This window comes from Dendrobates tinctorius, unplaced genomic scaffold, assembly GCF_039654945.1.
Source record: "Dendrobates tinctorius isolate UK_male_01 unplaced genomic scaffold, ASM3965494v1 ptg000203l, whole genome shotgun sequence".
Taxonomy (NCBI): domain Eukaryota; kingdom Metazoa; phylum Chordata; class Amphibia; order Anura; family Dendrobatidae; genus Dendrobates; species Dendrobates tinctorius.
The window spans coordinates 17,438,640-17,457,547 of NW_027361870.1; the positions used below are offsets into that span (position 1 = coordinate 17,438,640).

Sequence of the window (18,908 nt, forward strand, 5' to 3'; positions counted from 1 at the left end):
GCTGGTTCAGGGTCTGCTGAGGCCTCCGGTGGGACCTGCGCGGCCACACCAGGTCCAGGCAGGAACACAGTCTCTGCCTCACATTCAGCTCCCGGGTCCTCAGGTAACTCCTCCTGGCAGGCAGCGCCCAGCGGTGGCAGCAGCGGGGAGGTGATGACAGGCGCTGCCGATGGCATAGCAGTGGCCGCGGGTTTCACAGGTGCTGCATGGGGGAGAGCTGGTGCAGCGGTAGCGGGTACCGGTGGTGGAGGTACCGTTTCTGCAGGCCCCTCCTGGGTGCTCTGCCGGTCCAAAGTCCGCAGTGCTTCCTGCTTCAGCCGCAGACTGCGGATCAGCATGGCGATTTCTTCCTCCAGCTGCTGGTGGTCCATCACAGAAGCAGGGCTGGAGCCTTCGACTAGTGCGCCGGGGAAGACAAGCTCAGCTTCCGCGCACTCCTCAGGCCTCCGTCCTTCTTCCATCATGGCGTCCTGGCGTTCTCTCTTCTCTCTGGGCTCCTTTCCCGCCACAGGGCTTTGCTCCTCCTTCCTGGGGCAGCGCCTTCTTCCTCTTCCTCCATACCAAGCCAGTATACGAACCCCTCTGGGGGTGGGCCATGTTGCTGTTGCATAGAAGTTCAGGCAGGGGAGGCCCAGGACAGTTCGCGGCTTTTCCTGAGGGCCACCCATGTTGTCATGCCCTTCTTCACAGATCGGTCACATTGCAGCCAGCACACAGCACAGCACTGGATTGCAGGATACACAGGCTGTCACAGGAGGTTTGCACTGGCCACCAATGATTTTTCTTTTTCTCAGGTACACAAACGCTCTACACGCTAGATCTGAGGAAAAGATGGAGTGCAAAGCAGTGATTGTTATTTTCAATCAAATCTTTTGGCGCCGATTGGTCAGTATCTATTGTTCAGCCAATCAGCACCAAAAGGGTTAATAAACAGAGGTGACATAGCAATTGCCCCATCCATTTTGACTGCTGTGATTGGTGCTGTCTCACAGCGTGTCACTTTTTTTCTTTACTTCATTGTCAAATCGCTTTGTGATTGGCTGGTCAGAACTGAAGAGGGAGCCAGGGATCAGCTGCAGCCCGGACATCCTGTTTATGTTCAGTTTGTCCGAAGACGGAGACAGTGACACCAGCGCTGATTGGGTGCCAGGTATCATGTGTCACTCCACTGAATCACAGCGACACTGCTGGAACGGAGCCAACACGGGATGTGAGTATAGGCTTCATTATTATATCGGTGCATAACATTTAGTTAAAGATGGGGTTGTCATAGCAGTGACCATCCCCTTTAATGTCTGCTGCTGTGAATGTCTGTGTAATCCCAGCAGCACCGGTCTCTGTACAAATAGTTCTCACTGCGGGTGTTACACTGGTAACACGGTGGAGTCATTATCTCCAATTCCTTGGTAAGTATATGTGCAATATTCCTGAGATGTAATAACCGCACTGCCGTAATCACCTTCTATTTGTTAGGTTACATCAGCAGCTTTCTTACAAACACTTTCCGTGCCGCCCTCTGAGAGACCAGATACCGAATTGTGTAGAGAACATTGGTTAATGCCATGTAATGTAAAAAAAGGGATAATAATAGGTCTCACAAACCTATAAAGCTCATTTCATCTGCATCATCCTATTATTGCTGTGGTATTTGAGTATGAAACTGAAATTCTTTTGCAAGTAGAGGAAAAAAAGGAAGAGCAGAAATATTTCATTTAATACAACTACGTGTAGAGCATTATGACTATTAGGACAAATTTAGTACATTCTCTGGCCTCAAAATGAATTGCTAAAAGTGCTTCATAATGCTTCTGGTCTTCACTCCCAGAGAATATAAGAATGACAAACCTATCTTCAAGACTTCCATTTTTAGCCGGCAATTGCATTTCCTGCAGATCGGTGAGGTTCCGGGTCCTGAAACCTACTGACCTTGCATTAGAACCTCAAGGAGTATGCAGCTCAGCAGACAATATTGACAGGTCCTTCGTTAGCGCACAGTACAGATTTAATAGAAAGCATTGACTTCATTCTCAGTGCATGCTCAGACTACTGTGCACTCCTGTCTGCTGATCTGCACCCTTCTTGGGGGTCTATTTCAACATGGGAGAGGGTCTCAGGACCCAGAACCCCCACAGATCTACAGGTAGTTCATGTGCCAGTTAAATAAGAAAAATCATTAAAATAGTTAAATTACTCTTTAAACAAGCATCTCTTTCATAATACTGGTGCAGCTCGCTTATAGACTTGGGAGTCAAGGTGAGTAGATATTAGCCAGTTCGTAGCCCTGAATTAAGACTAGATCTTGGTACAGTTGCCCTTATTAGTTGACAGTACTAGTTGCAATCATCATAAGGATAATTTCCCCAAAATGGTGTATATCACTCATCAATCCCCAATTACTACAATCTCAATTTAAAAAAAAAAGGGGTTTTCTCGGCCAAAGAGAATTTTTGCAGTCACTCTGTGTGGTTGCACATTGCTGAATCATGTCAGTGATGCATTGTCTGGATTCTCCTCTATTTCCAGGCAGTATGCGATTTGCAGTCGCGTGCCGACTAGATTCTCATCTACGTCTCTCATTATTCTATTTAATTCTTGGGACTTGGTGGTTCCTGATACCCAGCTATACTACACTACAGCACAGCTTGTCACAATCATTCATTAGGGTGGTCTGAAAAAACATACAAGTGGACAAAATCGTTGGTACCCTTCTGATAAAGTTAAAAAAAAACCCACAATGGTCACTGAACTAATTTGAAACTTGATAAAAGTAATATTCCATCTTAATTTACTGTCAACTAATGAATGTCAGAAATTGCTTTTCAATTGTGGTTCAACAGAAAAAAAAACAGACAAAACTCATGAATCCATCCTTTACAAAACTGATGGTTTCCTTAATTTAATATTTTCTTTGACAATGTTTTGAAGCAATCACTGAAAACAAAAGATTTTTGTAGCTCTCAATGACACTTGTGCTTCTGTCCACAGGTTTTTTGGCGGCTCCTCTTGAGCAAACCTCTCCATCCGTCTTAGGTGTGAAGGTGCTTTCTCCAGATTGCACGTTTCAATTCCTTCCACAGATGTTCAATAAGATCCAGATCATGGCTCATGGAAGCCACTTCACAAGAGTCCAATGCTTTGCTCTGAGTCATTCTTGGATTATTCTAGCTGTATATTTTGGGTCATTATCCTGTTGAAGGACCCACAACTTGTGACTCAGACCAAATTTTCTGACACTTTCACTCTAGAAGGCCTTGATAATCTGGAGATTTCATTGTACCCTACACAAATTCAAGGTCCCCTGTGCCAGACGCAGCAAAGCAACCAAAAACATAGCCCAGCCTCTTCCATGTTTCACAGAAAGTACAATTTTTTTTATTTTTTATTGTATGCTTCATTTTTGTATCTGATGTGACTTGTCAAAAAGCTCCAGTTTTGGCATCTGTTCAAAAGACATTCTTCAAGAAGCTTTGTAGCTTGGCAATATGGATTTTGGCAAATGACAGTCTCGCTTTTATATTATTTGCTTTCTACAGTGGTATCCTCTTCGGTGACTTCCATGAAGTTCACTTTGGCCAAGACAGTGATGGATGGTGGCGATCTGACACTGATGCACCTTGACCTAGGAGTTCACCTCTGATCTTTTTGGAAATTGTGCCGGACTGTTTGGTTACCATTCCTATTATCCCTAGCTTCAATTTGTCTTCAATTTTTCTCTTGCCAGGGAGGTTGGCTACAATTCCATAGACAATAAAGTTCTGACCAACTGTAGTAACAGGAACATCAAGCTGCTTGGAGATGGTCTTAAAGCCTTTACATTTAACATGTTTGTCTATCACTTTCTTACTAATCTACTGAGACAACTCTCTTGTTAGCTTTCTTTGGTCCATATTCAGTGTGCTAAACACCATGATACCAAACAGCACAGTGACTACTTTTCCCCCTTCAAATAGGCAGACTGACTGACTATAAGTTTGTAGACACTTGTGATGCTAATTACATGACACACCTTAGTTTTACATGTCCCTATAATCAAATTTTTTTCAATCTTTTCTAGGGGTAACATTATTTTGCCAAGGTCATTTTCATTAGTTAATGTATTTTTCGGACTTTAAGATTCACCAAACCATAAGACGCACCTAGGTTTTAGAGGAAGAAAATAGAAAAAAATTGAAGCAAAAAATGTGGTTATGACACCCTGTTATGAGGGGGAAGCTGCTGTTGACACTGCTATATTCCCGGTATATATATGCCCCCTTCCTGATATATATGTCCCCATCCAGATCAGGTGATCATGGCTCCCCATCCAGGTATACATGGCCCCTTCCTGGTATACATGGACCCTCCATCCAGGTATACATGGCGCCCATCCCCATCCTGGTGTACATGGTCCTCCATCCTGGTAGACACATCATACTGTGCAGAGGGGAGTTGTACAGGGCAGAGACTAGTGACATTATTAAATGTAAAATAGGCACTTATTGTTATAGGGGAACTCAGGTTACTGTGACTGTCAAAGGGGCACACACAGGGCAATATTACATTCTAGGGGACAAATGTGGGCACTGTTTTCTAGGGCACTTGCACCAGGCATCACTATATTCTAGAGAGTGCTTTAGAATTTAGAGGTCACACAGAACCACACAGTAGGTGCAGTAATAGGGACACATACGGCAGCAGCGGTTCAGTACTGGGTATCAGCAGGATGAGGAGTTTGTGCAGGTTGGGAATAGATGGGGACGGTGCTGGAAATGTGAGAAGTCAAATGTGTCTTTGTTGTAATCTCTGCAGATGAGTCCTGGCTGGAGAAGCTGCCATATTGGTCTGGCCCAGATGGAAAAGATGGGAAAAGTGAACGATTCCATCAGAAAGAACGTCAGCGGTAAGTCACTATCTTTAACTGTACTGTAATCTATTACATGTTATGCAGGACTGGTATCTACCACTATATTGTCACCATATGGCGGTATTATCAATGTTGTTCTATGTAGCTAAGGCAAAGCAGACAGCTGAGGGCTGATATTAATAGGCTGGGCAGCTTAACTGATATTGGCCTTTTCCCAGTCGAAAAATAACACCCCCCAGCTGTCTGTTTTCCTTCAACTAGTTTTAAAAAGAAAAGGGACCTCATGTCCTTATTTATTTTAACTGTCAGGCCTTTACTTAACATGGCTGTGATAGAGCCAGCAGTGCCAACAACATTAAAGCTTGTTGATTGGCTGGGCTGCAGCCTTTCAACAAGCTTTATTAGATTTCTGGACCCAAACAGCAAACTGGACTTACAGTAAGAAGTCCGGGTTCGGGATCCAATACCCGACACTAGAAGTCCAGTACGTGCTCATCCCTGCTAATCAGTGTTTCGAGTTTACCACCATTTCTGTGTTTTTAATTGTACACCCGGTTTTGAGGATTGATCACAGGTTGGCAATGGGATTAAAATCTGAGGCGTTTCCGGGCTATGGACCTAAGATTTCAATGTTTTGTTCACTGAGCTACTTAATTATGACTTGTGACACAGTGTTGAATCATGTTGGACAAAGCATTGTTCATTACCAAATTGCTCCTGGATCAATGGGAGAAGTTGGTTTTGGAGAAAGTGTAGATACCTTTCTTTATGCATGGCAGTGTTTTTAGGCAATTGTGAGTGAGCCCATTCCCTTGGATGAAAATCAGCCCCACTCATGAATGGTCTCAGGATGCCTTACTGTTCTCAGACACAGGACTCATGGTAGCGTGCATATTTTCTTCTCTGGACAAACATTCTTCCAGATGTCCCAAACAGTCTAAAGGGAGCTTCATCAATGAATAGATCTTTGCAGGAAGTAAAGGAATTGAACTGAAGAGGATTGGGTTGAAGTTATTTTCTCTGAAGAAGTGCCTTTTAGCAGTGAGCTACAGGCTACACTATTAAGTACGAAAGCATTTTCTCTGCCTAAAGATCTAAATCAGCGGTTCTCAACCTGTGGGTCGCGACTCTGGTGGGGGTCGAACGACCAAAACACAGTGGTCGCCTAAAGCCATCGGAAAATACATATTTCCGATAGCTTTAGCCGCTGAGAAGTCGTGCTACCGTCTGCAGCAGCGCTATTCAGCTAGAAGGCACGCCATTATGGATGCGCGTTCCAAACTGAATGCCTGCACGCATGTGCAGACATGATTGCATCATCCGTCTGGGGCCTAAGGGGCGGGGGGAACGCTCCACAGTCCATAGCAGCACATTACGTGTGTCCGGCGCTTGCTGATGTTATCAGTGGGCAGACGCAGCAAGCACCGGAGGACAGAAGCCTAGGAGGTGGAGAGGCAAGAGGCGAAGAGCCAAGAGAGCCTGCGAGACAGCCTGCTGGTGTAAAAAAAGGTTAATAATATAAAAATTACAGTTTTAAAGTAGCCACACAAATTATTTTTTGGTTTGCGGTCACCGCAACATGAGGAACTGTATTGCGGGGTCATGGCATTAGAAAGGTTGAGAACCACTGATCTAAATGATGTAAAATGTATTCTTCATCATAGGCATATATACAGTAGAAGTACATGTCATCTCTATATACCTGTATATTTGAGGTAGAATAAAAGTTAAAAGTCAAGATTTTTTTTCTCATAGTTATTAAAAAAAATTACAGTCTGTATACGTTAAAAAAAATGTCACAAATGAGTAAATAATATGGACATATTTTGTAGCCATGTAAATGCAACCCCTCATACAATACAGTGAGCATAGTATTTCCAGCAATCGGTAAACAGCGAAAAAATATGGTGTGAATGTTTTTGGGTTTTTTTCAAATTAAATCTATAATACAAGTTAAAACAAGAATAACACTTGTGGTATATTGGTCCCTAAAAAAAACTTACACTTTCACTTGCAAAAAAAAAACAATAAATAGCTCATACAGTGAAGTTAACTTAAAAATAAAATAAAAGTTCTGGCTGTTAAAACTATCACTAAAAAAGGAGAAAATAAACAATTATTGTCTGAAAAAGTGCACCACAAAAATGTCACTATGTATATGCATGTTTAACGTGATTATTTTATACGTGTTTGTGCATGTGTGTTCTATGTATATGCATGTGTATATGATCATGTAATGTATTAAGGCCCGTTTCCATTCACTAATGATCGAGGGAATGAGGTATCAGCCTGTCGACCTATCAGCACATAAAAATAGGAATGCAACACTCGACTAACAAGCAAATCACCTGTTCATCAGGATGGATGATTTTTACCAACGTTTATAATTGTTGTTATCAGCAGTACAACACTCTGTGGTCATTTGTATCCTAGAAAATTAATCAATTGTTGTAGTGGGCTCAGGAAGGTTTAGTCTAGGCTTTTGCAGATTCTGCATAGTATTGTGTTAAAATTACTGTCAGGAAGTAAGGAGGGAAGATACAATAATTTAGATTTTTTTTCCTAGTCCAAATAGCATTAATGAGTATTTTTATGCAGACAATAGATTATGCAAAACGATACAGAAAATAAATTCATACCACATCTAGTCCCAATGGAACCAAAAATGTTTTTCCCTTTTTACAGATTTGTTTGCACATCGCAATTATCATTCACGATGTTCATGGTGGAATAGGTGACAACACAAAATGATGATTTTTTGTAATTGAATCCCTTTCTCAAATTCCAAAAGAAAAATATTGGTAAATACTGAGTTTAACGAGAACCTGTCACTACCTCAAACTAAGTTAAATACCTTTTAAAAATCCCTGAGTGCCCCTGATTCTGTCACTTTTTTCGGTTTTGAACTGCATTGCTCCATTTCCGAGATATTCATGTTTGACATTTTTGGAGTGCAGTATGTGAAATTTCTGTTTGCAGATCAACATGCTATTTCTTCATTGTCTCCTCTGGTAGTGTGCACTTTCACTCATCCTAGATGTTGCCAGTTACAGCTGGGCAGTGTCTTAGAATGCTAGATCAGCTGTCAGACTGTGATTCACAGTATCTGTTAGGGAGGGGTGAAAGCGCACACCCCCAGAGAAGATTCTTAAGAAATTCACAGTTGATCTGCAAGTAGAGATTTCACATACTGCACTTCAAAAGTAACAAATGTGAATATCTCTGCAATGGAGTGATGCAGCTCAAAACAGAAAAAGAGTCAGAATCAGGGGAGCTCAGGGGTTTTTATAAGGTATTTAACTAAATTTTTTGGAGCAAGTGACAGGTCCTCTTTTACTGTGGTAAGAAGGGCAGACACAGAATGCTGTATATCTCATGGGATGATCACATCGCACTGCATGGACTGAGCCGGCACCTCTCCTAACCTGAGCATGACAGCGTGATGGATTTCTATGCAGCTGTCAAGCCCAGGTCAAGAGAGTTGACAGCCAATGCGAGGTTTACGATGTGATCCTTGCACGAGTTATAGGGCAGTCTGTCTCTACCCTAAGTGTGTTAAACCAGTGGTTTTCAGACTCCTCTTTTGCATTTGTCTTTGAAGAAAACTAAGTGATAATTGGAGTGAGACAACTTTGTGTGGGAAGTAAAATGATCAAAGCGACAGTGCAATTTATATTCTTTTGTCATCAATGACAAAGCTCCAGCATAGATAATTTTCATTTTGCTTTTCGAAATCTACTCCACAGTGCAAGTGACAAATAACAGGGCTTATGTGCCGTACTGATGGTCACAGAGTCGCTGTTTTCCTTACTGAGGTGAAAAGCATTCAGCCGTTTTCTGACACCTGTGGTAAATGCAAGTGAAGATGGAACATTTATTAATAACGGGGAAAATAATGGAACCTGAGATAAGCAGGTGAGCGAATGCAGCCGATGAATAGTAATTAGCGATACATAGAAAAAGGAAGAGAACTGCGATGTCGGTCATATGACAATTGTCTTTTGTTCCACATATACCAAGTCTGACAAATAGAAATTAATTCTATTTTTACTCTGATGCAGTAATCTTTAAATACAGCCCTGCCTTTACGTTAAAGTATCTGTACATAACAGCAGAGTAGTACTTAAAGAGACATGCCAGCAATGACATAACCACTCTACACGCTAAATAGGCCTCTAGATACATGGAGTTAATGGGGGAAAGAAGATAAACTTTCTCCTTTGCTACATGACCCAGTTTATTGGACACATGTAGTTGTGATTTTTAATTGTATTTTTTCTTTTCACAGCAAAGACTGCTGGGAACATAATTCCAAATACCCACTGTTGCCCTTCTGGGAGGATTTGGCCATTATATACTTTCACCCATGACCACTCCCTTTTTCATGTCACATCTCCTACTTGCCTCTTTTGTAAAGTGACTGAGGGCCATAGCCTTAGATGAGCTGCCCTATAACACCCTGGCGCTTTACAGGGAAATTGTGTCCCAGTTCCAATGTGCTGCCAGGGGTGGGGTGCATCACACTCACTTGTATGCCGCAGGCCTACGTTTAGCCCAGAGGTCTTTGCCCCAAGGTTCCTTTATTTCCACACTGTATTCAAGGATAGTAGGTTCAAATCCTGGTCTGCAATGAAGGCAAGAAAATACCTTGCAGTAAAGTTTTTTATCCCAGCAGACTTTTTAATTCTAATTTTATTTTTAGAAAGGTCTTATATATACAGTATATTAATGTTATATATAATTTTTATGTCTATATATTTTTAATTCATTGTTGTACAGATACGAAACAAATTCATGATTGTATAGCTGCCATGTTCAGGGCGCCAGGAGTGTTTGACGCCCATTTTTTTCTAAGTCCTGCCCACCTTATATATATATGTGAGTGATACTATGTGGTTAGTATTGGCTATGTACCTGAGGAAGTGGACAGAACGTCCACGAAACGCATAGTTTTATAGCCCTGAATAAAGTATGCAACTCTTCTGAACACAGTGGTTCCCTTGCCTGATTTTGGAGGAGCGCGGAATTATTGGCATCTTGAATATCCTGTCCAGAATTCCTTGAAGATCCGTCGTGGGTCCTGTGCCCTCTGCAGCGCTCCTGACAAATTCATTATATATGTTGTGCATACTCACAACATGCAAAGATGAGAATTCTACCTTATAGTCCACTAATTGTTTATTGGGTAACTGCGCTAGAGCGCACCTTTCCTTATCGTTTCTAGTGCAGGCCTACGTTGTTACCAGGCCATCTTCCAGGCCTCCATCTTTCACACACAACTCAGTGGGACACCCAGTTCAGTTTAACAAACAGCACATCCAACCAAAAAAAAATATAACTTGAAAAACGATAAAGGTTGCACAAGAGTTTACCAAGAATGGTTACTCTAGAACATTGAAACTGCAACCTTTATTGTTTTTTAAGTTATATGCCTTTTTGGGCTGGCACTTGTTCTCACTAGCTTTGACGTGCTGGTCTTTATCTCTATCTGTATCAAACCCTTTTTGGACATGTGCACTTCCACTCCCATCACCTTTATAGTTTTTAAATTACTTGGGTGACTTGACCATGGTACATGTTTAATAAAATTAGTTTTATTCACCAAAAGTGCTTAGTTGCGTTTTTGCTGAGTTTTTGTACTCTCATTACTTTCTTTATGGGTGAAAAAACGTTGAGAGAATTGACGTGCTGCAGATTTCAAAAACACAGTTTTTGAATTCAGTCAGGAAAAAAAATGCATGCAAGGGATTTGTGGAATCTCACAACTCTTGCTAGTACTGTAAAAAGCAGTTTTTTATTTTCATAAAAAAAACTGCACAAAAACACAGCAAAAATGCAAAGTTTGAACACAGTCTTAAACATACTTTTTCACCAATTATTAAATTAATAAATGGGTGCTGTTTTTCTATTAGAGAAAACAGAACCTATTACAAGAAAAAAATATATATATATATCTATACTGAGTTAGTTGAAATTTGATAATCTCATATTGACTCTCACCAAACACTTGTCTGCATTGTTTTTCGACCACCACGTGTCTTTTCCTATAAAAAAAAATGCTGTTAACACACTCTCAGAGGACATAGGATTTCTTGAAATCCCATCCACTGTGCTGGAACATCTGGACGCTGCCGGTTTAACGCTGCATAAGTACACAGCCTCAAACCCACAGCAATTAATGATCGTGGGCACGTACCCTCAGTTGTCTTACACTTTTACTTTTGAGAGATTTTTTTATTTTGCTTTTGCGGAATGAGTTATAGTTTTGAATTGCACAATTCATTTTCTCAGTGTCATAGAAAAAGACAAACCTGGCAATTTCGCCATTGTTTTTAGGGTTTTGTTTTTACGACTATCAAAGCGCAGTAAAAATGACCAAGCAACATGCTTCTCTATGTCAGTGCAAATACAGTGATACCAAATATGTATAGTTTAATTTATTATTATTTATTTATATAGCACCATTAATTCCATGGTGCTGTACATGAGACGGGGTTACATCAAAATACAAATATCACTTACAGTAAACAAACTAACAATGACAGACTGGTACAGAGGGAAGAGGACCCTGCCCTTGCAGGCTTACATTCTACAGGATTATGGAGAAGGACACAGTAGGTCGGGGGTTGCAGTAGCTCCAATGGTGTTGAGGTGTCCGCGTGGCCATTACAGGTTATAAGCTTTTTTTGAAGAGATGGGTTTTCAGGTTCTGTCTGATGGATCCAAATGTGGTGGATAACCGGACATGTTGGGGCACAGAATGCCAAAGGATGGGGGATATTCGGGAGAAATCTTGGAGGCGATTGGGTGAGGAGCGAATAAGCATGGAGGAGAGGAGGTCTTGGGAGGACCGGAGATTACGTGAGGGAAGATATTGAGAGATTAGTTCGGGAATATACAGAGGAGAAAGGTTATGGATGGCTTTGTAGGTCAGTGTTAGTAGTTTGAACTGGATACGCTGGGAAATTGGGAGCCAGTGAAGGGATTTGCAAAGAGGGGAAGCAGGAGTGTAGCGAGCAGAGAGATTAATTAGTCAGGCAGCAGAGATAAGGATGGACTGGATGGGTACGACAGTGTTAGAAGGTAGGCCACAGAGGAGGATGTTGCAGTAGTTGAGGCGGGAGATGATTAGGGCATGCACAAGCATTTTGGTAGAGTGAGGGTTAAGGAAAGGACTGATTCTGGAAATATTTTTGAGCTGGAGGTGACAGGAGGTGGCAAGAGCTTGGATGTGTGGTTTTAAAGACAGGGCAGAGTCAAGGTTTACTCCAAGGCAGCGGATTTCCGGGACAGGGGAAAGTGTGATTTAATTTATTGTGATAGATTGATCAGGTAGGGAGGATATGCGAGATGAAGGAAAGATAATTAGCTCATATTTGTCCACGATGAGCTTGAGGAAGCGAGAAGAGAAGGAGGATATGGCTGATAGACACTCTGGGATTCTGGACAGCAGAGAGGTGACATCTGGGCTAGAGAGGTAGCTCTGAGTGTCATCAGCATATAGATGGTACAGGAAGCCATAGGACTTTATGAGTTGTCCCAGGCCAAGGGTATAGATTGAGAAGGGATCCTAGGACAGAGCCTTGAGTGACATCAACAGAGAGAGGGCGAGATGAGGAGTTAGTGTGGGAGTAGGAAATGCTAAATGTGCGGTTGGTAAGGTATGAGGAGATCCAGGATAGGGAAAGGTCTTTGACGCCAAAGGAAGAGAGAATCTGTAGTGGGAGGCAATGGTCAACTGTGCCGATGGCAGAGGACAGGTCTAGAAGGAGGAGTATAGAGAATTGTCTGTTAGCTTTGGCTGTAAGTCATTAGTAAGTTTGGTCAGGGCAGTCTCAGTGGAATGGTTGGGATGGAAGCCAGATTGTAGGTTAGATGCAAAGTGCGAGGAAAGTTCAGCGTGGACATGCTGCTCAAGGAGTTTGGAAGCAAATGGGAGCAAAGATATTGGGAAATAGTTGTACATAGCGCTTGGGTCAAGGGCTGGCTTTTTGAGGATAGGCGTGATTGTGGCTTGTTTGAAAGCAGGGGGGAAGGTGCCAGTAGTGATAGGTTGAAGAGATGGGTTAGGGATGGGATAAGTGTAGAGGTGAGGTTGGGGGGGAGGTGGGATAGGATGGGGTCAAGCGCACAAGTGGTGAGGTGTGATTTGGAGAGAAGATGAGCAAGCTCTCCTTCAGTGATTTTGGAGAGGGAAGTTATGGGTTTAGGGCATTGGTCTGGTATACAAGGGGGTTGTGGTGGTCGGACAACAAAGACTTGCCTTGTTTGGTCTATCTTATTTTTGAAGTGCGTGGCAAAGTCCTCAGCAGAGATTAGGGAATGCGGAGGGGGCAGTGGTGGGCAGAGGAGGGAGTTAAAAGTGTTGAACAACTCTTTGGGGTTGTGGGATAAGGAAGATACAAGGGATGTAAAATAGGCTTGTTTAGCAGAGATGAGAGCTGATTTGAATGCTAGTGTTGCTTGTTTGAATGATGTGAAGTTGTCTTGCGAGTGCGTTTTCTTCTAACCCGCTCTGCAATTCTGGATACTTGCCGTCACTTTGTAGTGATGTTATTGTGCCCGGGTTGTCTACTGATTTGTCACATTCTGCTATGCATGACAGGGGCAACCGAGTCAATGGCTGATGCAAGAGTGGCAATGCAGAAACTAGTGGCAGTGTCTGTGTCGTGGTGTGAAGCTATGGAGGACAGTGTTAGAATAGAGTCAGAGAGTGTGCGAGTGTCTAGATGTGTGAGGTTTCTGTGGGTGTGCACAAGTTGGTGGACATGGGTGACAGGTGAGGAAGACAGTGATGAGAACGTGAGTAGATGGTGGTCAGATAGAGAGAGAGGGGAGGTTGCGAAGTTAGGGAGCAGAGACGGGTGAAGACTAGGTCTAATGTATGTCCATCTGTGTGGGTGGCTGAGGAGGACCACTGAGTATGTCCAAAAGACGAAGTGAGGGACAGGAGTTAAAAGACTGGAGGGTGTTATGAACGAGTCACCGTAGGAGGCAAAAACAGAAATGCTAGCTAAGTCCAGAAAATCAGAGAAGTTGGCAGCTATCGGATTGCAGACCCCTGAACCTATCAACAACAACTAGCAGTAGCCGTGGGGGTTCCTACGGTGCCCTAGACCCCTCGATCACAGCCAGAGAACTACATAGCCTAAAGACAGAAAGGGAGATATAAACTGCCCCAGAGCAGACCCCAAAGCAATAGGCAGCCCCTAACATATAATGACGGTGAAGCAAGAAGAAAAAACACTAACACAGATAGAAAGATAGACTGAGCAAATGATGGGGCCCAAGCTAACTAGATAGGACAGGATAGAAAAGCTGCTGTCTGCAATCCGCCAAAAATCCCTATCAACATAAGAGCCAACAGACTGACAGGGAAAAAGGCCCTGAAGACGCTAGGCTTCAAAAAGACTATGTCAGTACTCAGGTATTTTCTGAAGACAGAGCAAAAAGACACAAAGGAATTCAGCTCACCCCAGCAGGGAATGACAGAATCCAGAAAAGCAAGGCAAAATAAAACCAAAACACAAATGCAAAAAGCAAGGCAGAAAGCTTAGCTTTTGAGGAGCAGGAATCAGACTGGTCTCCTAGAATCCCTCAGAGAAATCACCAGCGAGGCAGAAGGGCGTTGGCTGCCTTATATCCAGTCAGCAACTCCTGTCACCCAGTCATCCTCCACCAGCTCAGGTGTTTGGCAATCAGCGTCACTACCTTCCTTCACCAGAAGAGGGAGTTCATCAGACCTCAATGGTGAAGGGGAAAATGAACTCACAACAGGTGGGTGTCAATGGGGATGTTGAAGTCACCCATGATGATGGTGGGAATGTCAGCAGAGAGAAAGTGAAGAAGCCAGGTGGAGAACTGGTCAATAAAAGCAGTGGTCAGGCCTGGAGGTCAGTATATGACTGCCACTTGGAGGTTGGAGGGAGAGTAGCTGCAGACAGAGTGGACTTCAAAAGAGGGGAGGATTAGGGAGGGTAGTGGTGGGATTGGGTTAAAAGTACAGTTGGAAGGAGAAGGCCCACTCCTCCACTATGTCTGTTGACAGAGCAAGGAGTGTGGTTTAAGTGGAGGCCGCCGTAACATAGCAGCAGGGGGGGCTGTGTCAGAGGGTGCCAGCCATGTTTTGGTGAAGCCCAGGAAGGAAAAATTCTGAGAGGTAAAGAGGTTGTGAATCACATGGAGTTTATTACAGATGGAATGGGCATTCCAGAGTGATCCAGAAAGAAGGAGCAGGGTGGTGGGCATCAATGGCACAGATTTGAAGTGGGTGAGATTTCGGGTGAAGTGGGTGAGATTTTTAAAGGCAATTTGTCAGCAGGATTTCACACCCCACACTATTTCTATGTGCATATAGCTCTTTCAAAGACAAGTCCAGAAAATAGTTTACTCTTTCAGTATGTTCCTCCATTATTTAGAAATCAACTTTTAAATTTATAAGCAAATGAGGTTGTAGATCTGAAGCCTCTGTCACTCCAGCTCTATTCTCCACCTACCGCCACCTCATATTGCTTGACTGGTGGCTCCTTTTCCTGTAGTCACACAGCTTAGAGGCTGCAGGAGGAGCTGAAGTGACAGATGCTTCAAATCTACCATAGCCATCTGAATATAAATTCAAATGCTGATCTCTCAGTATGGAAGAACATACCGGCCATGTAAATGTATCACTGAACTTTAAAAGAGCTACATGGACATGAATAGTTTAGGGTGTGAACTCATGCTGATTGAATCCCTTTAACTGCTGAAAAAAATTGGAATTTTGTAAAAAAAAAAATAATAATTTGGCTCGTGTCACCATTTTTTGAGACGTATATATTGATGGAGCTATGTGAGAGTAGTTACACCAATTTGATTGCATTTCATTGCAATTTTTTAGGTAACCCAAAAAATACAATTCTGGTGTTTTGACATTTTTTCCTTGCTGTAGAGTTTATCGTTGGGGTTACAAAGGACCTTTCATCAATTTTATAGTAGCTGAATAAATAGTTTTGTTTTTTTTTTGCCTTACTGTTGTGGAGATATTAGAAATCAAAGGAATTTGGCACATAATGAGTTAACTTTTCTTAGCTCAAAGTGGGTGTTATCATATAGCAACTGATAAAGGGAGAAAAATCTATACAACCACAGTGAAAACACCCACTTGGACTTGACTAAAGTTATCTCATTATCAATCTTTGATTGATAATATCTCAGCAATGGAGACGCAAAATAAATCTAAAAAAAAATTTTTTTTTACTCTGCAGCCACTACTATTACATTGTGTGTCCAAGTCAAGGAGGGTGGGTTCACGTTGTCACAGTAGGATGGCTTCTATGGTTTCTGGATCCAAAAAATGTCTACTGTGTATCGTATATTTTTACATTTATTTACTCACTGGGGGGTATCTATTTTTTTTTTTACGCTAGGTTATATTTAAATTGCAGGATATAGACAAAATGACGCTCTGCTATGAAGCCCAGCCACATTTTCATTATATAAAACTTTTACTTGACAGCACTATTAGTTGAAGGAAATCTAACGAAAGCCAGTAATTATTAAAGATATTTTTCTAAATGACAGAATAATTTTAATACATATCTGATTAACTTAAAGTATAAGATCACAAGATATTTGAGGAGAACTGGTATACATCTATATATGTTTGACTGACAGGTTAACTACCGTGTAACCCAGAAAACAAGACCTATTCCTAAAATAAGCACTAGCATGATTTTACGGGATTTTTTGATTATACTTCAAATATAAGCCTTACTCCAAAAATGAGCCATAGATATATTCAGGGTTGGCGCTAGGGGGAGTCAAACTGGGCAATCCCCGTGGACCCCCACTCTCTTAGGGGCCCTTTCTAGTCCAAGATTAAGATTGCTTAAAAAGAACCTGTCATCAGGATCATCCATGTTAAACTAAAGGTATGGGCAGAATGGTGCTGTCATACTGATTTAACACATACCGCTAGGCTACGTCCCCACGGTCAGTAATCGGCAGTGATTTGGACGCAGCACATGTCCGTTGCGTCTAAATCTGTATGACAGCGCCATTCTGTCCATACCTTTAGTTTAACATTGATGATCCTGATGACAGGTTTTCTTCAAGATCCTTTGGTGACTTCACAGTCTTGACCATAATGTTACCAAAGGTATCTTAACTTCAGGCGTCTAAAGGAACTGGACAGGAGACAGGCTGATTTGCAGAGCCAGCATTAGGGGGAAGGGAAAGCAAACTGGACAATTTCTCATGGCCCCCATACTCTTAAGGCCCCCATTGTTTCTATTCTATGGTTAAGACTGCTTATATTTCTGCCAGAGGTGCACGGATCTTGTAAGATTCCATTTTATTAAAATGAACCGGTCAGCAGGATTTTGCTCATTAAACTACAGACACTGTCAGGCTGGCGCTGTTATACTGATTAAAATATTATCTGGGTGATGAAATCCGTCTTGTGGTTGTTGTTTAACCTTTTTTTTTTACAGTTTTCAGTTAAAGGGAATCTGTCACCCTTTTTTTGCCCTATCAGCTGCCGGCATTGACATCAGGGGCTTATCTACAGCTGTAATGCTGTAGATAAGCCCCTGATGTAATCTGAAAGATAAGACAGGGCAGAGCAGTGCGCCTGCACCGGAGCTACTACAGGAAGGGAAGAAGAGGACGGCATCATATGAAGATGGGAGGAGCCGGACCAGACCGCGACACCCATTGGACAGGACTGCCCCCTCCGGTGAGTATAATCTAACGTGTTTTTCTTATCTTTCAGGTTACATCGGGGGCTTATCTACAGCATTACAGAATGCTGTAGATAAGCCCCTGATGTCAATGCCGGCAGCTGATAGTGCAAAAAAAGGGTGACAGATTCCTTTTAATGAGACTCCCATGCTTCAGGGCGGCCTGTGAGCGGGCCTTTATGTGGTGCTCCGCTTACATATGCTACTGTTTGGCTTATGACAGGTCACAGATCCTTCAGTTACCTGCCCCTATTTTACATACTGCATATCATAGTATTGGAGAACAATTGCGTAAGTAATGTATTTATCACAAAGGTAAAAGGGTTGTCCAGTCATCTGATATCGATGATCTATCCATAGTATCAGCTATTACTAGCGTCTGCGGTGCCGCTGGTACTGGCCACACATTGTCGAATCCCTACAAATCTGATATTGATGACCTATCCAAATGATATGTCATCAATAACATATATATGACTGGACCACCCGTTAAAGGACTGGCATTGTAAATATGATAGAATTGATAGTGGTGGCCATAGAGTTTTATCTTAGATTTATTACATGTCAGGTCTATTTCATGTAAACCTCTCCACAAGGATCTATTGAACTTCACACTGAAGGTTCATTGTGTCATGAGTCCCAATGATTTCTCCATTAGATTGTTGTTAAATGGCATCTGGAAGTTTTCAAAGTCAACATCATAAGTAAATCGCTCTCTCTGTTGCTCTCTCCTCCTGATACGATCTGAAGTTGAGGGCTCAGTAATCCAAACCTTGATAGATAGAACATAGTGTTAAGGTTTAGAAGACAGAAGAGACATATATATATAAATCTTATAGAAAAACAGTCCAAAAATATACAAATGACATATTTTTCATTTTTGGACCCAGCCAAACTGCATAAGTAAGGTGGTTTTACGGTTTCAGAAAATTGATCTCACCAGCTGCAGTTTATTTTCAAGGAAATCTATCAGCAGATAGTTCATATAGTTTGGGGGGTGAACTCCTGCTCACAGAATCCCTCTAAAAAACACAAAAAACTGGGCTTTACTCCTCATCCCCAGGTCCAGCACTGAATCTTTACAGCTGTTCCCATTGTTTGTTATTGTCCTCAGTGTTAATGTTATGTTGAAAGCCAATAACTGAGCTCAGTGGCCATTAGGGGTTTGTGACGTCAACTTGGGCAGAGATGCTGAGTTCAGTTATTGGCTGTAGCACTGTCAACATAACATCAATGCTGCAGGTAATAAAAGAGCAGCTCAGGAAGGGTGAAAAAATCACAGTTTGTTTGTATTCTTAAACAAACTACACCTGGGGACAGTGGTTTACCAGAACTGAAAAACACCT

The 18,908-nt window shown here is 42.2% G+C and overlaps 1 protein-coding gene across 1 annotated transcript in view; it reads right to left on the minus strand.

Annotated features, from left to right (window-relative positions):
- Positions 1-11,265: 11,265 nt before the first annotated feature.
- The window catches only part of ANKEF1 (ankyrin repeat and EF-hand domain containing 1), a 74,197-nt gene continuing 66,554 nt past the window's right edge, over positions 11,266-18,908 (minus strand). The window contains exon 10 of the mRNA XM_073553838.1: positions 11,266-18,334. Within this exon, the coding sequence (XP_073409939.1) occupies positions 18,185-18,334 (150 nt within the window). The 3' untranslated portion in view covers positions 11,266-18,184. The remainder of the gene's footprint in view (positions 18,335-18,908) is intronic.